Genomic DNA, 19,625 nt, shown 5'->3' on the forward strand with positions numbered 1-19,625 from the left:
GATTTCTCCAAAGCTGGATTACTGTAATGCGTTACTGCTAGGAGTTCCAAATGCTACTCTTCGCCCTTTACAGTTACTTCAAAATGCGGCAGCCCGCCTTTTGTCTAATAAGAAAAAATTTGATCATATAACACCAGTTTTAAAAGAACTCCATTGGCTACCGATTCACGCGAGAATTCATTACAAATGTTTGACTCTTATTAATAAGACAATATATGGGGATCATTCTGAATGGCTTAATGCCTCTATCCGGATTCATACCCCGGTCCGTAACTTAAGATCTTTGGGAAAAGCACTGCTCACAGTTCCCTCTCCAAAAATGGCGCATTTGAACTCAGTCAGGGACAGGACCTTATCTTTGGCTGGTCCTAAAATTTGGAATTCCCTTCCTGTCGATATTAGAACGGAAACCTGTATTCAGAAATTTAAGAAATTGATAAAAACATGGCTATTCGAACAGGCCTTTTTAGAGACAAGTTGAGCTATTTAACATCTTAGACTCACCCCACAATAATATAGAATCTCAGTGTTACTGTTTTAAGTTTTTTTAAACGATTTTAGATGTAATTTTAGTAATATTTTATGCTATTAAGACCTAGTTGTATAGTAAGGATTTAGATTGACAATTAGAAATGTGTTTTAGATTGACAATTAGAAATGTGTTTTAGAGAGATTATAATTGTATGACTTATTTTATTATTGATATTAATTAATGTGTGCGTCATCATGATCTTATAGATCTGCATAGACGTTTTACTCTGTTAACCGTCTTGATTTCTTTTTGAGGAAAGTCGGTATACAAAAATATGTAAATAAATAAAATAAATTAGACACTATAACCCCAAGGTCTCTCTCCTGCTCCGTGCAGATCAGCCTCCCCCCCCCCCCCCCCCCCCCCCCCCATCGAATACAGTTCATTCGGATTTCCACTCCCCATATGCATGACTTTGCACTTCTTGGCATTGAATCTCAGCTGACATATCTTCGACCACTCTTCCAGTTTCCTTAAATCCCGTCTCATTCTCTCCATTTCTTCCGGCGTGTCCACTGTGTTGCAGATCTTAGTGTCGTCCGCAAAAAGACAAACCTTACCTTCTATCCCGTCCGCAATGTCGCTCACAAAGATATTGAACAGGACCGGTCCCAACACCGATCCTTGCGATACACCACTTAAAACCGCTCTCTCTTCAGAGAAAGTTCCATTTACCATCACACATTGTCTTCTGTCCGTCAACCAGTTTGCAATCCAGGTCACCAACTCGGCACTCACTCCTAAGCTTCTCATTTTATTCACCAGTCTCCTGTGTGGAACCATATCAAAAGCTTTGCTGAAATCTAAGTAGATGACATCGAGTGCTCTTCCTTGATCCAATTCCTTGGTTACCCAGTCAAAAAAGTCAATCAGATTTGTCTGACAGGATCTTCCCCTGGTGAATCCATGCTGCCTCTGGTCCATCAATTCTCTGGACTGTAGATAGTTCACTATTCTCTCTTTCAACAGTGACTCCATTACTTTTCCCACCACCGAAGAGAGGCTAACCGGTCTGTAGTTACCAGCCTCCTCTCTGTTCCCACTCTTGTGAAGCGGAACCACCACCGCTCTTCTCCAATCACTTGGCACCACTCCCGTTTCTAGGTATATATTGAACAGGTCACACATCGGACCCGCCAGCACATCTCTGAGCTCCCTCAGTATCCTTGGATGAAACCCATCAGGTCCCATGGCTTTGTCCACTTTCAGATTCTTTAGCTCTTCCCATACATTTTCTACTGTAAAAGGGTTTTCATCTGTTCCACTTCCTTCCAGTTTCTTGTTGTGCAGAGATGGTCCTTCTCCAGGGTCTTCTTTAATGAACACAGAACTGAAGTATTCATTTAATATATCTACCATTTCTTCTTCTTTCTCCACGCATTGATCATTTCCACCTTTCAATTTCACTATACCACTTTGAACTTTTCTCTTTTCACTGATGTATCTGAAAAATGTTTTGTTACCATTCTTTATCTCCTTGGCAATCCTCTCTTCTGCTTGAATTTTTTCCATCTTGATTAATTTCTTTGTCTCCGTCAGTTGAATCAAATATTGTTCTTTGTGCTCCTCCCTTTGGGATCTTTTATAATTCTTGAATGCTGTTCTTTTAGCCTTAATTTTGTCAGCCACCTCCTTTGAGAACCAGATAGGTTTCATTTTTCTTTTGCTTTTCTTTACACTTCTAACATATAGAGTAGTTGCCTTGGTAATTGCTCCTTTTAGATTGGTTCACTGCTGATCCACATCTCTCTCGTTCTCCCAGCCTTTTAGTTCTTCCTCTAGGTATTTCCCCATTTCTTCAAAGTCCGTGTTTTTGAACTGTAAAACTCTGGTCTTTGTGCTTCTTTTCCATATTCTTTTAGTGATATTAAACCATACCGTTTGATGATCACTGGTGCTGAGGTGGGCGCCCACCTGAACATCAGAGACATTATCTCCATTAGTGAGCACTAAGTCGAGTATAGCTCCTTCTCTCGTGGGTTCCATTACCATTTGTTTGAACAAAGTTACTTGCATGGCATCCACTATCGCTCTACTATTTTTAGATTCTGCAGATGGGATTTTCCAGTCTGCATCTGGCATATTAAAGTCACCAATGATCACCACTTCTTCCTTCTTACCTATCTTATGGATGTCTTCAACCAGGTCTCTGTCCAGCTCTTCCTTTTGGTTTGGAGGCCTGTAAACCACTCCAATATAAATGGACGCTCCGTCATCTTTTTTTAGGTCGACCCATAGTGCTTCTTCATTGCCCCAGCTTCCTTGCAGCTCAGATGCTTGGATATTGTTTCTGACATAAAGAGCCACACCACCCCCTTTTCTATCCACTCTGTCCTTCCTTAACAAGTTGTAGCCTGGTATTGCTGTATCCCAATCATGAGATACTGTTAACCATGTTTCTGTGATAGCAACAATGTCCAAATTTGCTTCTGTCATTAGGGCCTGCAGATCTGGGATTTTATTTCCCAAACTATGAGCATTTGTGGTCATAGCTTTCCAGGTTCTCTCTTTAAGGTTATTGCTTTTCCTGGACTCCTTATGAGACTTTAGTTGAGATTTGTTATTCACTTCACGCTTTCCTTTTGCAGTTTTGCCACTGATGACAGAGTCATCCATCTCAATTAGCTTTATTCTTTGGTTATGGATTTTGAAATTCTGCATGCAATGTTTTTTTTTTCTCTTTTCTGGTAACACTTCAATGTTTTTCTCTAGAACTTCTTCAGTTATTAATATAGGGAAGGCTTTTTGTTCTTATTGCACTTGATACTGTGTGTGTCGCCATGTCACAGGTCTAATTCTACCAGAGCCCACTGTAATCCTGGTTTTTAATGAATTCCTTAATGACCTGTTTGAGTGGGGGGGTATACTTGTTGGCTGCCCATCTGTCAAGAATGGGTGACTGTGGGACACATGTGTTATTCTACCTGAGCCTACTGTATTTCTTTTTATTGACTCCTGGTTATTCTGTGGTATTGGGGAATTATTTTCTGAGTAATGCAATGTGGGTGTAATACTTTTAATTGAAGCTAACTGAGCTTTAACCTCAGTCAGCTCCTTTTTCAAAGAAGAAAGTTGTGCACAGATTGGGCAAGCTCTAAGTTTCCAGATGCTTTCCCTCAGAATAAAGGCTCCACAGCAGTTACATTGGATAGTGCTCATTTTGGTAAATTTTTGATTGGTGTTAACAATCTACTAATTTATCTTGTTGCTAATGTTAGGTTAGGCAGTCTATATTAGAAAACAAACCCCAGGGGTAGGGTGGGAGGGAATCAAACAGTTTAACCTGGGACGAGCTGGGTAGAGCAGGACACTTTCTGGAACTTTAATAGTCCTTTAGCTATTAAATGATCCCTCAGTACGTATGTGCCAATATTAAACAGATTATTATAGAATAGCTATACAATAAGAAAAATGCAGGTATACTGAATCTTTAAACAAACAATTAGCAAGGACCAAAACAACTAATATACAATACCAGACCTAGATAAGGTATAAACAGAGCAGTTCTACTTCAAAGAGAGCCCAGAGCACTTTTAGAAGGAATAGAGAATGAAAAGAAAACACAGGAGGTTTGTTTTTGGGGTTTTTTTTTGTTTTTTCCCCCAGAGAGATCACCACAGAAATTGAGTCAGAGCTCTAGAAAGAAGGCATAAAGAGAGAATGTTTCCTATTACACAGATTTCAGAGACTAAGAATCAGAGCATCAATAGAGGAATAATAAAACAGTTCTATTATGCACAGATCTCTACTATATAATAATTTATATAATTTCAATTTATCACAGCCTTATCTGCACAGGAAACAGAAGAATCCTCTCCTGGGCTGGCACTAAGCAGTCTGTAAGGTTACAGCCAGTTCACTAGTTAGCTTCCCCCACTCTGAATTTGCCACACCCAATCAGGTTAAAACTGGACACCTTTAGGAACCTTCTAGTCCTTTAGCTATAAAATGATTCCTCAGCACTTATGTGCCAATATTAAACAGATTATTATAGAATAGCTATACAATAAGAAAAATGCAGGTATACTGAATCTTTAAACAAACAATTAGCAAGGACCAAAACAACTAATATACAATACCAGACCTAGAGAAGGTATAAACAGAGCAGTTCTACTTCAAAGAGAGCCCAGAGCACTTTTAGAAGGAATAGAGAATGAAAAGAAAACACAGGAGGTTTGTTTTTGGGGTTTTTTTGTTTTGTTCCCCCAGAGAGATCACCACAGAAATTGAGTCAGAGCTCTAGAAAGAAGGCATAAAGAGAGAATGTTTCCTATTACACAGATTTCAGAGATTAAGAATCAGAATTGTTTACACAGAAAGCAACATTTGCTTAGCCACTCAGCCTATAGCCCCATCAAACTGCATTATGCACCAGGGGAATATGATATTCTTGAATTATTTATCCTTCTCTGCCACTAGTTAGGAACCAATGAGTTTAGTCCACTTATCCAGCAACTGGAGACAGAGTTCTTTTAATGACATCACTAATAGCATATATACTTAACCCAGAAAAGATATTGCTAGTGTTCTTTGTCTCCAGGACCTGGAGAGATGGTAGAGCTTTAGCACACCCTTTTTTGTTTTACTGTTGAGAAGGCTAAGGAACTGGTATTGAGAGTAATTTTGGTTGAATTTGGCCAAGCTCCTGCAATCTCTGTTACTTCCAGTGAAGTGTGCCATTTAATCAGCAGGCAAATGACCTCCTGAGTAAGAGGAACTCTACCAGGACAAGCAGAATGGTAGTCCTCACAGATGGGTGACATCATCAGATGGAGCCCTGTCATGGAATACGTTTGTCAAAGTTTCTAGAACTTTGACTGGCACACTGACATGCCCAGCATGCCACTAACCCTGTGGCCACAAGGGGTCCCCCTTCAGTTTCTTTTTTTCCGCACAGCAGTTGCCTCACGGTTTAGGGGCTCTATGAGAAATTTCCTCACACTTTTCCTCACGGAAAAATTTGAAGTCCATCTCCGTTATTTCACTCTCACTGGGATGCCCCATTGCGCTCCTTCTCTGACTCCCAGTAAGTGTTTTTCCCATGGTTTGCAGTTGGTTCCCAGCAGCATACTCCTTGGTGTCTGACAGCCACCAACTGTGCACCACTTTTTTCAATGTGGCAACCGGATTTAGAAAGTGCCCTGAGTGTCCGAGGACTATGTCCATAACGGACCCGCACAATGTATGTGTTTTGTGTCTCGGGCCTTCCCATGATGTCCATCGCTGCCCCAGTTGCGCACAAATTTATTTATTTATTTATTTATTTATTTCGAGTTTTTCTATACCCGGCATTCATGATTAGAAACCACATCATGCCAGATTACATAAAACAAGGGGGTGTGAACAAAAAACGGAAAATAAACAAGTGTAAAGAGATCAAAAGTTACATTACAACAAGGGTCATATAACTGGGGAGAGAAATAGAGTAAGATAACCGAGCAGTTAGGATTAATTATTTACATTATATTGTGAAGTCTCTTATAAAAAGTTGCTATTATTCAATTGGGATCTGGGAAGGCTTGCTCTGTCCAATCAAATGACTCCCAAAAGCTGACGTGCTCGCCTGGAAAAGATGGAACATTTGTTTGCCTCACAACACTCTGCTCCATCAGCTCCGGTACAGAGTGCACCGAGCCAAGGAGGTCCATCTACCTCGGAGATGCCCCGCCAGGAAGACCATGGAGCATGTGACCGTCCGTCACCGAAATCTACCCATTCTAAGACATCTGCGTCATTGTCCTCAGACCGAGCACCGTGGGAAACACCACCACTGACACCGACGTGCATCCCCACCCGGTGCCAGCACCGACACCGCAGCGGCATCGACTTCCACCAAGCCACCTGCCAAGAGGGCTCAGGGAGAGTAGCCCCTATCCTCCTCTGGACCCAGGACCCCGTGGTGTTCCCCACCGATATCGGTGCTGGGTACTGAGCCTCCACAGACTCCTGTGGAGACTCCAGTAATGCCTAGCCTACCTCCTGCCCCAGGTGCAGTGTTATCAACACCAGCCTTCAGGGAGGAATTGGACAGAATGGTCCAACAGGCAGTGCTGAATGCCTTCCGGGGCTTCCAATCGCACCGGCGCCGGCCCCCATACCAGCACCGGAACCGGCGCCCTTGATGTTTGCACTGCTCTTCGAGCGCTTGGACACCCTCATTGGTGCCCTACCAACTCAATCCGTGCCATCGGACATGCTGGCACCGAGTCAACCGATGCCTCCACAGATCCCAATTCCCATTCTGGGTTCCTCGGAGGAGGAAGAGGCGGCCTCCGGCCCAGTCCCTGCATGGAACCCACCGATGCTGGAACCTGTTCCAGGGCCATTAGGTCTATCGGTGCCTAGGCTCACCTCATTTACCTTGGTGCCCTCGATGCCAGCACCATCTCCTTCGATACCAGTGCCACCTCCATTGATGCCGCCTCGCCATCTATCGATGCTTTCCCGCCCTCTCGGGTTTGGTGTTTTTCCTCCCTCTGGAGGCCCAGTGGAGAAGGGGAGATTCTCTATGATCCATGGGGGGCTGCATCCTCTGACCATCCCTCACAAGCTTCTGAGGAACTTCTCTCTGAGCCTTCACCCCCAGAAGAAAGGTGACATTCTCCTCCAGAAGACCTCTCCTTTTCCAGCTTTGCCAAGGAGATGTCTGAAACTATCCCATTTCAACTGGTAACGGAGGAAGACGCTCGCCACAAAATGTTGGAGGTCTTACAATTCATAGAAGGTCCAAAAGAGGTAATGGCGATACCAGTGCACGAAATTCTTCTTGATCTCTTGCACCAATTGTGGGATCATCTGTGTACTGTACCTCCAGTCAATAGAAAGACAGATGCCACCTACCTGGTTCAACAAGCCCCAGGTTTTCAGAAAAACCAATTGCCCCACCATTCTGTAGTGGTGGAATCAGCCCAAAAGAAGGCTAAAAGATCCCATCCACACTCCTCTGCTCCTCCTGGAGAGTAACAGAAGGCATTGGATACATAAGGGCGCAGAGTTTTTCAAGGGTCCATGTTAATAGCTCAGATAGCGGCGTACCAACTATACATGACCCAATATAATAGGAATCTCTGGAAGCAAGTCCAGGAATTCTCAGAGAATCTACCATAGCAGTACCAGGAGACCTTATCCTCCATCCTATAAAAAGGGTTGGAGGCTGGTAAACATGAGGTCATGGCAGCCTATGATTTTTTCAAAACAGCATCCAGAGTTTCAGCAGTGGGCATCAGTGCTAGATGCTGGGCCTGGCTCAAGGCCTCGGACCTTCGCCCAGAGGTGCAGGACAAACTAGCAGATCTCCCCTGTACAGGAGAAAACCTGTTTGGGGACAAGATCCAGGACGCAGTGGCCCAGCTTGAAATCCTGCATCAACTGTCAACTGTCACATCAGATACCCCTTCCATAGCCCATAGGGGCACACATAGGGAAACTAGAAAACAATTTTATAGACCACGTAGGTACTACCCTCCTACGTCCCATACTCGGACAGCTCAAGCCCCTCAGAGAGGACATGCATACCAACCGAGGATTCCTAGAGTGCAGCCAGCTCCCCAAGCTGGACCTGCAGCTGGATTTTGACTCCTATCCAGAGAACAGCAGCCACCCCCCCCCCCCCCCCGATCCCACAACCCAGTTCACCAGTGGGAGGCTGCCTCTGCCACTTTCCAACGAATTGGCACTAATAACCACAGACCAATGGGTACTGTCCATCATAACCCATGGTTACCGTTTAAAATTTTCAGCTGTACCCCGGACTCCCCACCCATTCCAGCATGGAGCCAGGATGACCACACAGTGCTTCTCAAGTCAGAGCTCTCAACCCTTCTGCATGCCAGGCCGTAAAACCGGTTCTCACAGGACAAACAGGATGGTAGTCCTCACATATGGGTGACATCACAGGATGGATTGGCTCTGCTCCCTGGATCTTCAAGACACTTACGCCCATATTGCAATTTTTCCTCCTCATCGCAAATACCTGCAATTTGTAGTGGGACACGGGCACTATCAATACAAGGTACTGCCATTCGGCCTTGCTTCGGCACCCTGAGTGTTCACAAAATGCCTGGCAGTCGTGGAAGCACAGTTACACCGTAAGGGCGTCCATGTCTTTCCTTATCTGGACGATTGGCTCATAAAAAGCCCATCAGACAAGGAACCCTCGACTCCCTCTGCCTCACCTCATTGGGATTTCTGATAAACTATCCGAAATCCCACTTGACACCATCTCACCATCTCTCCTTTATTGGAGCAGACCTGGACACCACTGTGGCCAAGGGGTTCCTACCCAACGAACGCACAACCACGCTGTCCAACCTCGCCAGCTCGATCTGCCGTCAGCAAGCAACCTTGGCTTCCAACTATTCACGTTGCTAGGCCATATGGCGTCAACGGTCCACGTCACCCCAATGACACGCCTAGCCACGAGAGTGACACAATGAACCCTAAGATCTCAGTGGAACCAAGCCACTCAGCCACTCTCGTCCCTTGTTCACATAACCAACCAGCTTCATTTATCCTTTGCCTGGTGGATGTACAAGGCCAACTTGCAAAAAGGTCTTCCCTTCTAGCGAGATGTGGAATGCATTATGGATTTTGAATGAAATGGGTAGGCGAAGACTGTAGGTGACCGGGCCCAGCCAGCAGAGTACGGGGAATGGGAGCACGGGGAATGTATCTGGGAGCAATGCGAGCTGAAGGTAATTTTAGGCAGATAAAGTGGGTGCTGAGCCATACCTTGTCTCCAGGGTTCAACTGAGGAGCTGCCAATGATGGGCATCATAGAACTTCTTTGATTTTAAGGCAGTCTGTTGCAGAAGCTGTTTAGTATGTTCCCAGAGTTGATACAGTTCCTGTGCAGGGCCTGTACTGTGGAAGAAGGTACAGACAAAGGTATCGGAAGAGGAGGCAGAGGCTGGTGTCCGTACACTACTTGAAAGGGCGATGACCCAATGGACGTGGACTGATGGGAGTTCAGAGCAAACTCGGCCCACGGCAGTCGTTCTGATGGGAGTTCATGTATGCCCGAAGGAACTGCTTCAGAGTGCAATTAGACCAGCGAGTAGGGAGACATGTGCCCAATGGAGGATCTTCTACGAAGAGGTCGAGGAACCACTGTCTTCCCGGATGGCACAGTGTGTGTGCAGCGAGGAGTACTTTCGTCAGATCAATGATGTGCTGAGGGACATCAGGGACATCATCAACAGTGAATGAATGAGAGAGGGCATCTGCTCGGACGTTCTTATCAGCAGGCTGGTACTGAAGTAGGAAATTAAATTGAGTAAAGAAAAAGAGACCAGCAGGCCTGTCTGTGGTTAAGGCGTTGGGTGAGATGTAGATACTCAAGGTTTTTGTGATCAGTGTACACTGTTATTTGGTGTTGTGCCCCCTCAAGCCAGGGGTGCCACTCTTCGAAAGCTAACTTGATCGCCAGCAATTCTTTGTCTCCAATTCCATAATTGCGCTCAGCTGGACAGAAGCGATGGGAGAAGAATGAACATGGGTGCAGCGTATGATTAAAAGAATGCTGGCTGAGTAAGGCACCAACACCGACGTCAAAGGCGTCTACTTCAATGATGAAGGATCATCGGGGGTCGGGATGACGCAGGCATGGCTCCTCCAGGAATGCCTCCTTGAGTTTCTGGAAGGCGGACTGTCTCGGGTGACCAATGGGAGGATCTGCTCCTTTCCTTGTCATAGCCGTGAGTGGGGCGGTTAGTGTTGAATAGTGATTGATGAATGATCTGTAGTAATTAGTAAACCCCAGGAATCTTCTGAGTGTCTTAAGGCCCATTGGTTGGGGCCATTCTCGGATACTTTTGGTCTTCTGTGGATCCATTTGGAACCCCTGGCTAGAGACCACATAGCCCAAAAAAGGGATGGACTCCTTTCTCCAGCTTGGTGTACAGCTAGTTTATCCCAGGACAAGCAGGATGCTAGTCCTCACATATGGGTGACGTCATCCACGGAGCCCTTAAGCGGGAAAAACTTCTGGCAAGTTTCTAGAAGTTTTAACTGGCTGCCTGAGGCTACTGAGCATGCCCGGCATGCCATGATATTCCCTGCCACAGGGGTCTCACTCCAGTCTTCTTTTTTCGCGCTGCTAGCTGCATCGCGGTTTCAGGAGCCCCGTGAGTTACCTCACAACGACTAACTTTAATTCTCAACTTTTTACCCTTTACGGGTCTCGCTCGGTTTGTCACCGGCTGGTGACAAACTTCATACTCTTTTTTGACAAAAAAGAATCCGAATTTATCGACGGATGTCGACGGAGAAAACCTCCGGATTCAAAAAATGTCCGGCCTGCAACCGGACTATGTCCATCACCGACCCGCACGTGGAGTGCGTCCGTTGTTTAGGAGGAGACCACGACATCGCTTCTTGTGCCCAATGTCAAGAAATGACGGCGAAAGGTAGGAAGCTTCGCCATGAAAGAATGGCTCAGATTTTTCAAATCAGAGCACCGACATCGCCGTCGACCTCGACTAGATCTTCCCCGATAGGCGTATCGAAGAAGATACTTCTAAAGAAAGTCCAACAAGGTTCGGGAGATGCTTCCTCGCCAACCCCGTCATCGTCCAGATCCGTTTCTGAGATCCGTCCCAAACATAAACACCGGAGACATCATGCGATTCCTCCGTTGCCATCGCCGGAAGAACCAAAGGCTAAACAGCGGAAGTTGTCATCGACCTCGGTAATCCCTTCAGAGGAATCGACACCGTCGACGTCCGTGGCGGACTTAACAACCTTGATTAAGAAGCTTGTCGCCGATGCCATGAAAGAAGCCATCCCGGCTGCATCTCCAATACCGGCCCTGGTAGGACCGATGCCGACCTACGGGTCGATGCCGACTCCCCAGTCGATGCCGGCCATTGGGCCGATGCCGATGACTCCATCGATGCCGGCCATCGGGCCGATGCCGATGTCTCCATCGATGCCGACTACCGAGTCGATGCCGGTACCATCGTCCACATCGATGCCAGTGCCGATGCCAACGTCATCGTTCATACCGATGCCAATCTCGGTGCCGATGACTGCTGCAGCTCTATCTATTCCGATGGACGTGCCTATCTGCGCTCCAACGATGCCTGCTGCTCCATCGATGTCAACAGCCTCATCTTCGATGCAAATTGCACATCCTTCGATGGAATCGACGAGTGTACATTCTACAATGTCCACAAGTGCTTCCAGACCAATCTCCTCATTGATTCCCATCTCCATGTTTTCCTTTCTCACTACATCACTTTCTACGGCGGCACAACCACCTCCACATTACACTGTAGCTCCTTCTGCAGCTTCAAGCCGGGGAAAAAAGGCAACAGGAAAGTCCAAACATCCAGAGATTCCCTCTGAGAAAAGATTACATGCTATCCTCACCAAAAGATATCATGATCTTTTATCTTCCTTGCCTTCATACCCGGCGGAAAACAGTGATACCAGTGATGGGGCACCGGACATCCAGGATCCTTTACCAGGACCCTCGGGGGTTCCTCCATCTACAATTCCAAGCCATCCTTCATATCCTCAACCAGAGGATACATGGTCTGACACACAATCGGAGTATTCTTCAGAAGAATTTTTATCAGAAGGTACTCCGCCACAAACCAAGAAGCAATCCCCTCCTGAGGATTTATCCTTTGCTTCTTTCGTTCAAGAGATGTCGGAATCCATCCCTTTTCAACTTCAGGCAGAGAAAGATGACAGACAGCAAACACTGGAGATTCTACAATTTGTAGATCCTCCAAAACATAACCTAGCAATTCCAGTTCATGAAGTACTACTCCAACTTCAGCAACGGATTTGGGAGCACCCATGTACAACACCGGGAGTTAATCGTAGAATTGATTCTACATATTTAGTCCAAGCGGCCCCAGGCTTTGAGAAGCCACAACTACCACACAGTTCATTAGTTGTGGAATCTGCGCAAAAGAAATCAAGAAGGTCAAGAACTCACGCTTCTATCCCTCCTGGGAAAGATAACAGATTCCTAGACCTTATGGGGCGTAAGATTTACCAGGGAGCGATGCTAAATGCGAAAATTGCTGCGTACCAACTGTATATAACACAGCATCAAAGAAACCTGTGGAAGCAGATTGAGGAATTTCTTCCCTCTCTCCCTCAACAGCAGCAGGAGGCAGCACAACACATTGTGCAGAAAGGTCTGGATGCGGGCAAGCATGAGGTGCGAGCGGCGTACGACGCATTTGAGACTTCTTCCAGAACGGCAGCTTCAGGCATCAGTGCTCGAAGATGGGCCTGGTTGAAGGCGTCTGACCTACGTCCAGAGGTCCAGGATAAACTAGTGGACTTGCCTTGCCTGGGCGACAACTTGTTCGGAACAAAAGTACAAGATGCCGTAACGCAGCTTAGAGAGCACTCTGAAACATTAAAACAGCTCTCTACGTTGTCCCACGATGCTCCTACTCACCCTGCCCGCAGACCGCCACGGCGAGACACCAGACGGCCTTTCTTTAGACCAAGAAGGTATTACCCCCAGACCTCAAGGCCACGCTCTACAAGGCCTCCACAGCGCCCTCAGCAGAGACAGCAGAGAGCTGCAAGGCCACAGCCTCCGCCCCAAACTGCTTCCACCTCTGGCTTTTGAAAGCAGTCCCGGAGAACAGAGCCAACCCAACCCCTTTTCCGAATTTGCCAGTGGGGGGAAGGATTTCCCACTTTTACAACGATTGGGAAAATATCACCACAGATCAATGGGTCTTATCCATAGTTCATCAGGGTTACCACCTAGACTTCACAGCTCCCCCGCCGGAGTGTCCACCACAAAACTCCTATCTCGATCACATACCTCAATTACAAATGGAATTATCTACTCTTCTGAAAGCAAGAGCGGTGGAACACGTACCACGCTCACAGAAGGGAAGAGGATTCTATTCCCGGTATTCCTCATTCCAAAGAAAACCGGAGGACTGCGTCCAATTCTAGATCTCAGAAATCTCAACAAATTTCTAAGAAAAGAAAAATTCAGAATGGTATCCTTGGGCACCATTCTTCCTCTCATACAAAAGGGGGATTGGCTTTGTTCTCTGGATCTCCAAGACGCTTATACTCACATACCTATTTTCCCACCTCATCGCAAGTACCTAAGATTCAAGGTGGGACGCCAGCATTTCCAATACAGAGTCCTACCATTCGGCCTAGCCTCAGCTCCCAGAGTATTCACAAAATGCCTAGCAGTAATAGCAGGACATTTGCACAAACAAGGTGTTCATGTCTTCCCTTATCTAGACGATTGGCTTATAAAAAGTCAATCTCAACAAGGGGCGCTTACTTCTCTACATTACACAATAAAGGTACTGCACACACTGGGATTTCTCATCAATTATCAAAAATCCCACCTACAACCATCTCATCTACTCCAATACATAGGAGCAGAATTAGACACAAACCTCGCACAAGCTTTTCTTCCAGAAGACCGTGCACATACACTGTCCCAGTTAGCGTACGCCATGTCCACACAACTGCAAGTGACAGCTCATCAGTTCCTAATCTTACTGGGCCACATGGCATCAACGGTTCATGTCACTCCGATGGCACGACTTGCCATGCGACTTACGCAATGGACTCTCCGGTCGCAATGGATCCAAGCCATTCAACCGCTTCATTCTCCCATCCAAGTAACCCACCAACTTCGCTCATCGCTAAACTGGTGGACAATCAAAGACAATTTACGCAAGGGCCTGCCTTTCCAAAAGCCGATCCCTCAAATAACGTTAACTACAGATGCATCCACCTTGGGATGGGGAGCTCATGTACACTCTCTTCAAACTCAAGGAACTTGGACAAAACTCGAAGCCACATATCAAATCAATTTTCTGGAACTTCGAGCTATACGCTATGCGCTGCATGCGTTCAAGGACTGCCTTTCACACAAGACTGTGTTAATCCAAACGGACAATACGGTGGCCATGTGGTACATCAACAAACAGGGAGGTACGGGCTCGTATCTCCTTTGTCAAGAAGCTGCGCAAATTTGGGACTGGGCCTTGAATCACTCAATGTTACTACAGGCCACTTATCTAGCAGGAATTCAAAATGTACTAGCAGACCGACTCAGTCGGCAATTCCAACCACACGAGTGGTCTCTGAATCCCTCGATAGCGACCAAAATATTCCAATGTTGGGGACAGCCAACAACAGACCTCTTTGCGTCGCACCTCAACCACAAGGTGACCAACTTCTGTTCCCTGCACCAACAGAAGCACCAACCAGCCAAGGACGCCTTTGCTCGCCCTTGGAACTCAGGCCTCCTATATGCATATCCTCCAATACCGCTTATCACCAAGACACTGGTGAAGCTACAACAGGACAAGGGTTCCATGATTCTCATAGCCCCATATTGGCCTCGACAAGTATGGTTTCCCACACTGCTAGACCTGTCAGTCAAGGATCCAATTCGCCTGGGAGTAGCTCCCAATCTCATCACTCAGGATCAGGGCCGGTTGCGCCATCCCAACCTTCAATCCCTATCCTTGACAGCATGGATGTTGAAAGCTTGATCTTACAATCACTTAACCTCTCAACTAATGTATCTCAAGTGCTTATAGCTTCCCGCAAACCTTCCACAAGAAAGAATTATTCTTTCAAGTGGAAACGATTCACTTCCTGGTGCAAGCAAAACAATACAGATCCTTTCACTTGCCCCACAACTACTCTGCTAGATTATCTGTGCTATCTTTCAGACTCTGGACTTCAGACATCGTCAATCAGAGTACATTTGAGTGCAATCTCAGCTTATCATGACAAAATAGGAGATGCACCTATCTCCACACAACCTCTCGTCAGTAGATTCATGAGAGGTCTAACTCAACTTAAACCACCAATTCGGCCCCCAGCTACGCAATGGGACCTGAATCTGGTCTTAACAGGTCTAATGCGTTCTCCCTTTGAACCCATAGATACCTGTGACCTTAAATTTCTCACATGGAAAACTATTTTCCTCATAGCCATTACATCAGCTAGGAGGGTTAGTGAATTACAAGCACTTGTCACATACGAACCTTACACAAAGTTCCTCCATGACAGAGTGGTTCTCCGAACACATCCAAAATTCCTTCCCAGGGTAGTTACGGAATTCCACTTAAATCAAACTATAGTTCTACCCACATTCTTTCCAAAGCCTCACTCTCATCAAGGCGAAAGAGCTTTACACACTTTGGACTGTAAACGTGCTTTGTCCTTTTACTTGAATCGCACGACGTCCCTCAGAAAATCCAATCAGCTTTTCGTCTCATATGACCCAAATAAGCCAGGTAAAGCAGTGGGAAAGCATACTCTATCCAATTGGTTAGCAGACTGCATACAATTTTGCTATACAAAAGCAGGCCTTCCTCTCCAAGGGCGAGTAAAGGCACATTCCGTAAGAGCAATGTCAACTTCAGTAGCGCATTTTCGTTCAGTGCCAATCGTTGACATTTGTAAAGCAGCAACATGGACTTCTCTCCACACTTTTGCAGCTCACTACTGTTTAGACAAGGAAGGACGACAGGATTCCGCCTATGGACAATCTGTCTTAAAGAACTTGTTTCCAGTTTAATCCCAACTCCTTCTACATCCAACCTGCTGTGTACTTCGGCTGCATCATTTCCACAACAACGCATCACTGCTACATGCACGGACAATGACTCAGCCTCTAGCTTGCTAATCACCCATATGTGAGGACTAGCATCCTGCTTGTCCTGGGATAAAGCAAAATTGCTTACCTTGTAATAGGTGTTATCCCAGGACAGCAGGATGTAGTCCTCACGGAACCCACCCGCCACCCCGCGGAGTTGGGCCTCAGACTTTATTATTATATTTTTGCTTACGCTTATTGCTACATACAAGACTGGAGTGAGACCCCTGTGGCAGGGAATATCATGGCATGCCGGGCATGCTCAGTAGCCTCAGGCAGCCAGTTAAAACTTCTAGAAACTTGCCAGAAGTTTTTCCCGCTTAAGGGCTCCGTGGATGACGTCACCCATATGTGAGGACTACATCCTGCTGTCCTGGGATAACACCTATTACAAGGTAAGCAATTTTGCTTTTCCCTTAAGTGCTGTAAAATGTTGGTGATGTCCTTCCACCAAGCCCAGTCAATGCCTGCTGGCATAAGGGGCTTGGAGAGACAAGCCATAAACAGTGCCCTGACATGGTACAGAAGATAGAGGACCTCTGCAATGAACCTCCGAGCTAGGGGGCTCAGCCTCCATACCTGGGTTCCAGATGCCAATCTCATCCACAACTGTGGATAGAAAGGACACTTGGCAAGGAACTGCCAGTATGGCAAGGCAAACCTATGGACTTTAGCTTGGTGAACTAGCCAATACCCGAGGAAGAAGTACGCATATTTAAAAATAAGGCTCTGAAGCAGCGACAACTCACAATCCGGAAAAAAAGGGGAACCTGGAGAAGTGGGAACAACTCAGAAATGAGGCACTGCAGACCCTTTCCTTTTGTGCCCTTTGTGTAGACAGAGAATGGGCATGAAGAAGACCCTTGTCCATATAGGCAGCCAAAAACTGAACAATCCTTAAATGAATCAGATAGGGCAGAAACCCAACCAGCCATATGGAAGTGTACTTTTTGTACAACAGAAGGTCATTCAAAGGAAGAATGTCCTTGGTTTGAGGACCTGGAGTTTGAATATAAGTTAGTGGAACAATGTGAGAAGGAGCAAAGAATGGGGACAGAGCCCCAAATGAAATGACACATGGGAAAAGGCTTGGGATCACAAGTTGTCAAAACTCCAAAGCTGCATTTTTGTGGGGGTCCCATATGCACCACATACGGATTTTATAATCCAGGTGGAACTGAAGAGAGCCTCTACTCAGGCCTTGGTAGATTCCGACTGCAGCAAAATGCTTGTTCACATGGACTTACTATTTCAAGGACATATTAATGATAAGAAAACAGAGACAGTAACATGTATACATGGGGACAAACAAAAGTGTTCAATCTCCCATGTCCTCTTGATAACTGCCGCAGGACAAGCCATATTAGAAGCGGCTGTCTTCTCCGAGCTTCCGTACCCATAGTCCTTGGTCGAGATTATCCCTATTTTGCAATCTTATGAAGACAACTCATAAGTGTTGGGAACAATACAGCCAGAGGGGGGAGCACTTGAGACAGATCTGGGATGTGACCCGGGTATGTCTGGACACTCAATCAGACATGGCCGAGCTGAGGGTGAAGGTATGTGACGGAGTGTACCAACAACTCCTTCATTCTACCTTAAGGAGCCCAGTTCAGGCTTTTAACCAGGTCTCCTTAAGATAAAAGGCCCTTCACCCTGCCATAAGAGCCCAGGCCTAGAGAGCTTGTGCAGGACTCACGGAGCTGGTAGGACCTCACCATATACTCAGTTAATGGACATTTACCTGTTAGTTGTGCCTGACGTAAGGTGAGATATTATTTTGATTCTTCTATCTTAAAAGCACTGTAAATAAACACCTGCACCATAACTAAGTTGGTCCTGCCTGCACCATAACTAAGTTGGTCCTGCCTTACTGTACTCCTGAACTATTCCTGTGGCCACAGCAGGCGCAAATACGAGCCAAGGCTAAAACAAAATATAAATATATATATTTTTTCTGTTATTGGAGTTAACTATTTTTGTTTCCCAATTATTTTTGAATGGAAAGTAGCAAATATTTTGTTAATATACCATGCAAAAAATATAATTATTTTAAAGAGTTTTAGATTTTTAGAGTTAAAGCTTTGGCAGTAGTACACTGGCAATACCAGTTCTGGGCTAAGTATATATGTTATTAGTGATGTCATTAAAAGAACTCTGTCTCCAGTTGCTGGATAAGTAGACTAAACCCATTGCTTCCTGACTGGTGTCACAGAAGTAAAGGAAAGGAAATTAACAGATAGATAATAATTTCTCCTTACTTGACCCTCAAGGAGTCCACTTACTACCTTTCTCAGGTATAATTGAATAACACACAGCACTTAAAACCGCCAAAAGAAGAGGCTAGTGAGTGGGCTGCCCCAGGCTTAAATTGAGCCCATCAGCCCTCCCCACCAGCCTCCACCCTTCTCCCTAGTTCCAGAGGTAGATCACCTCCTTGGTTGTAGCTTCCCCACCATATTTGAGGTTGGGGGTTATCTCCTTTCCTGCATATCTACTCCACCTCCCAGATTAAAGAAGCCATAATGAAAGAACCGATTGATATGTTTTAACAGCTAATTTTCTGAGGGTAAGAACCAAATTCTGATAAATATGAGAATTCAGAAAATTCTTTCACACGGCATCTCGCCTTTATGGCTGTGCATGATTTTCAACTAAATACAGATTCTGTCATTCGTGAACTAAAACTTGACTATTTATGTTTGAATTGTCACTGTTCACCAGCAATAGTGACAATAAGATTACCAACTAACATTACTAACAGAAGACATCTTTTTCTTTTCAAACAGCGTATTGTAAAGGCTTGTGGCCCTGCTGCAGACTGGGGCCCAGCTTTGGAACGTCATCGTGGTGAGAGATACAGTCATATAATAACTTCCAAATCTGAAAAAGCAGAGATTGAGATACCAACTGTTAGTGGATGAATAGATGTGACAAAACATATTTTTAACATACCTATTCATTTCTGCATTATTGTCATTTTTATATATTAAAGGATATAAACTATTAAAGATATTTTCTTCATAAAAACAGAAAACATGGCGTTAATATAATGACCACAAGGCTAAGCTGATCTGCACATTTCCCCTTGCTAATGCCATAATGTGCATCTTATTTGACTTCCTGAGGCACCTTTACCCTCCTGTTCATGTCTATCATGTTAAACCTGTTTATTTGTAAAACATCTGTAGGAACCCTGAGTTCCCCACTACAATTTAGAGACATTCAGTCATTTGAAAAGACATAGCAAAAGTTGACAACATTTTCTGTCATTCTTTAAACAAATTAACACAAATATTAACAAAATTCAGTTTTTTCTTGTGTCTATCATTTTACTTGCACTATTTAGAAATAGTGAGCATTTAGTGTACTCTGTTTGCAAATAACATTACAAAAGTACTTCTTTAGGTAGAACAATGTTTTACCCAAGAAATGGCCTATACAAAATTGCCTTCCCATTATGCAGGT

The 19,625-nt window shown here is 45.3% G+C and overlaps 1 protein-coding gene across 5 annotated transcripts in view; it reads left to right on the forward strand.

Moving 5' to 3' along the window:
* LOC115094055 (sodium- and chloride-dependent neutral and basic amino acid transporter B(0+)-like) overlaps positions 1–19,409 on the forward strand; it is a 440,377-nt gene extending 420,968 nt beyond the window's left edge. For all 5 annotated transcript variants that reach the window (XM_029606711.1, XM_029606713.1, XM_029606709.1 and 2 more), the window contains one exon: positions 18,947–19,409. In XM_029606711.1, coding sequence (XP_029462571.1) covers positions 18,947–19,081 — 135 coding nt within the window. In that variant the 3' untranslated portion in view covers positions 19,082–19,409. The remainder of the gene's footprint in view (positions 1–18,946) is intronic.
* Positions 19,410–19,625: the final 216 nt, after the last annotated feature.

Source organism: Rhinatrema bivittatum, chromosome 6 (genome assembly GCF_901001135.1).
Source record: "Rhinatrema bivittatum chromosome 6, aRhiBiv1.1, whole genome shotgun sequence".
NCBI classification, from domain to species: domain Eukaryota; kingdom Metazoa; phylum Chordata; class Amphibia; order Gymnophiona; family Rhinatrematidae; genus Rhinatrema; species Rhinatrema bivittatum.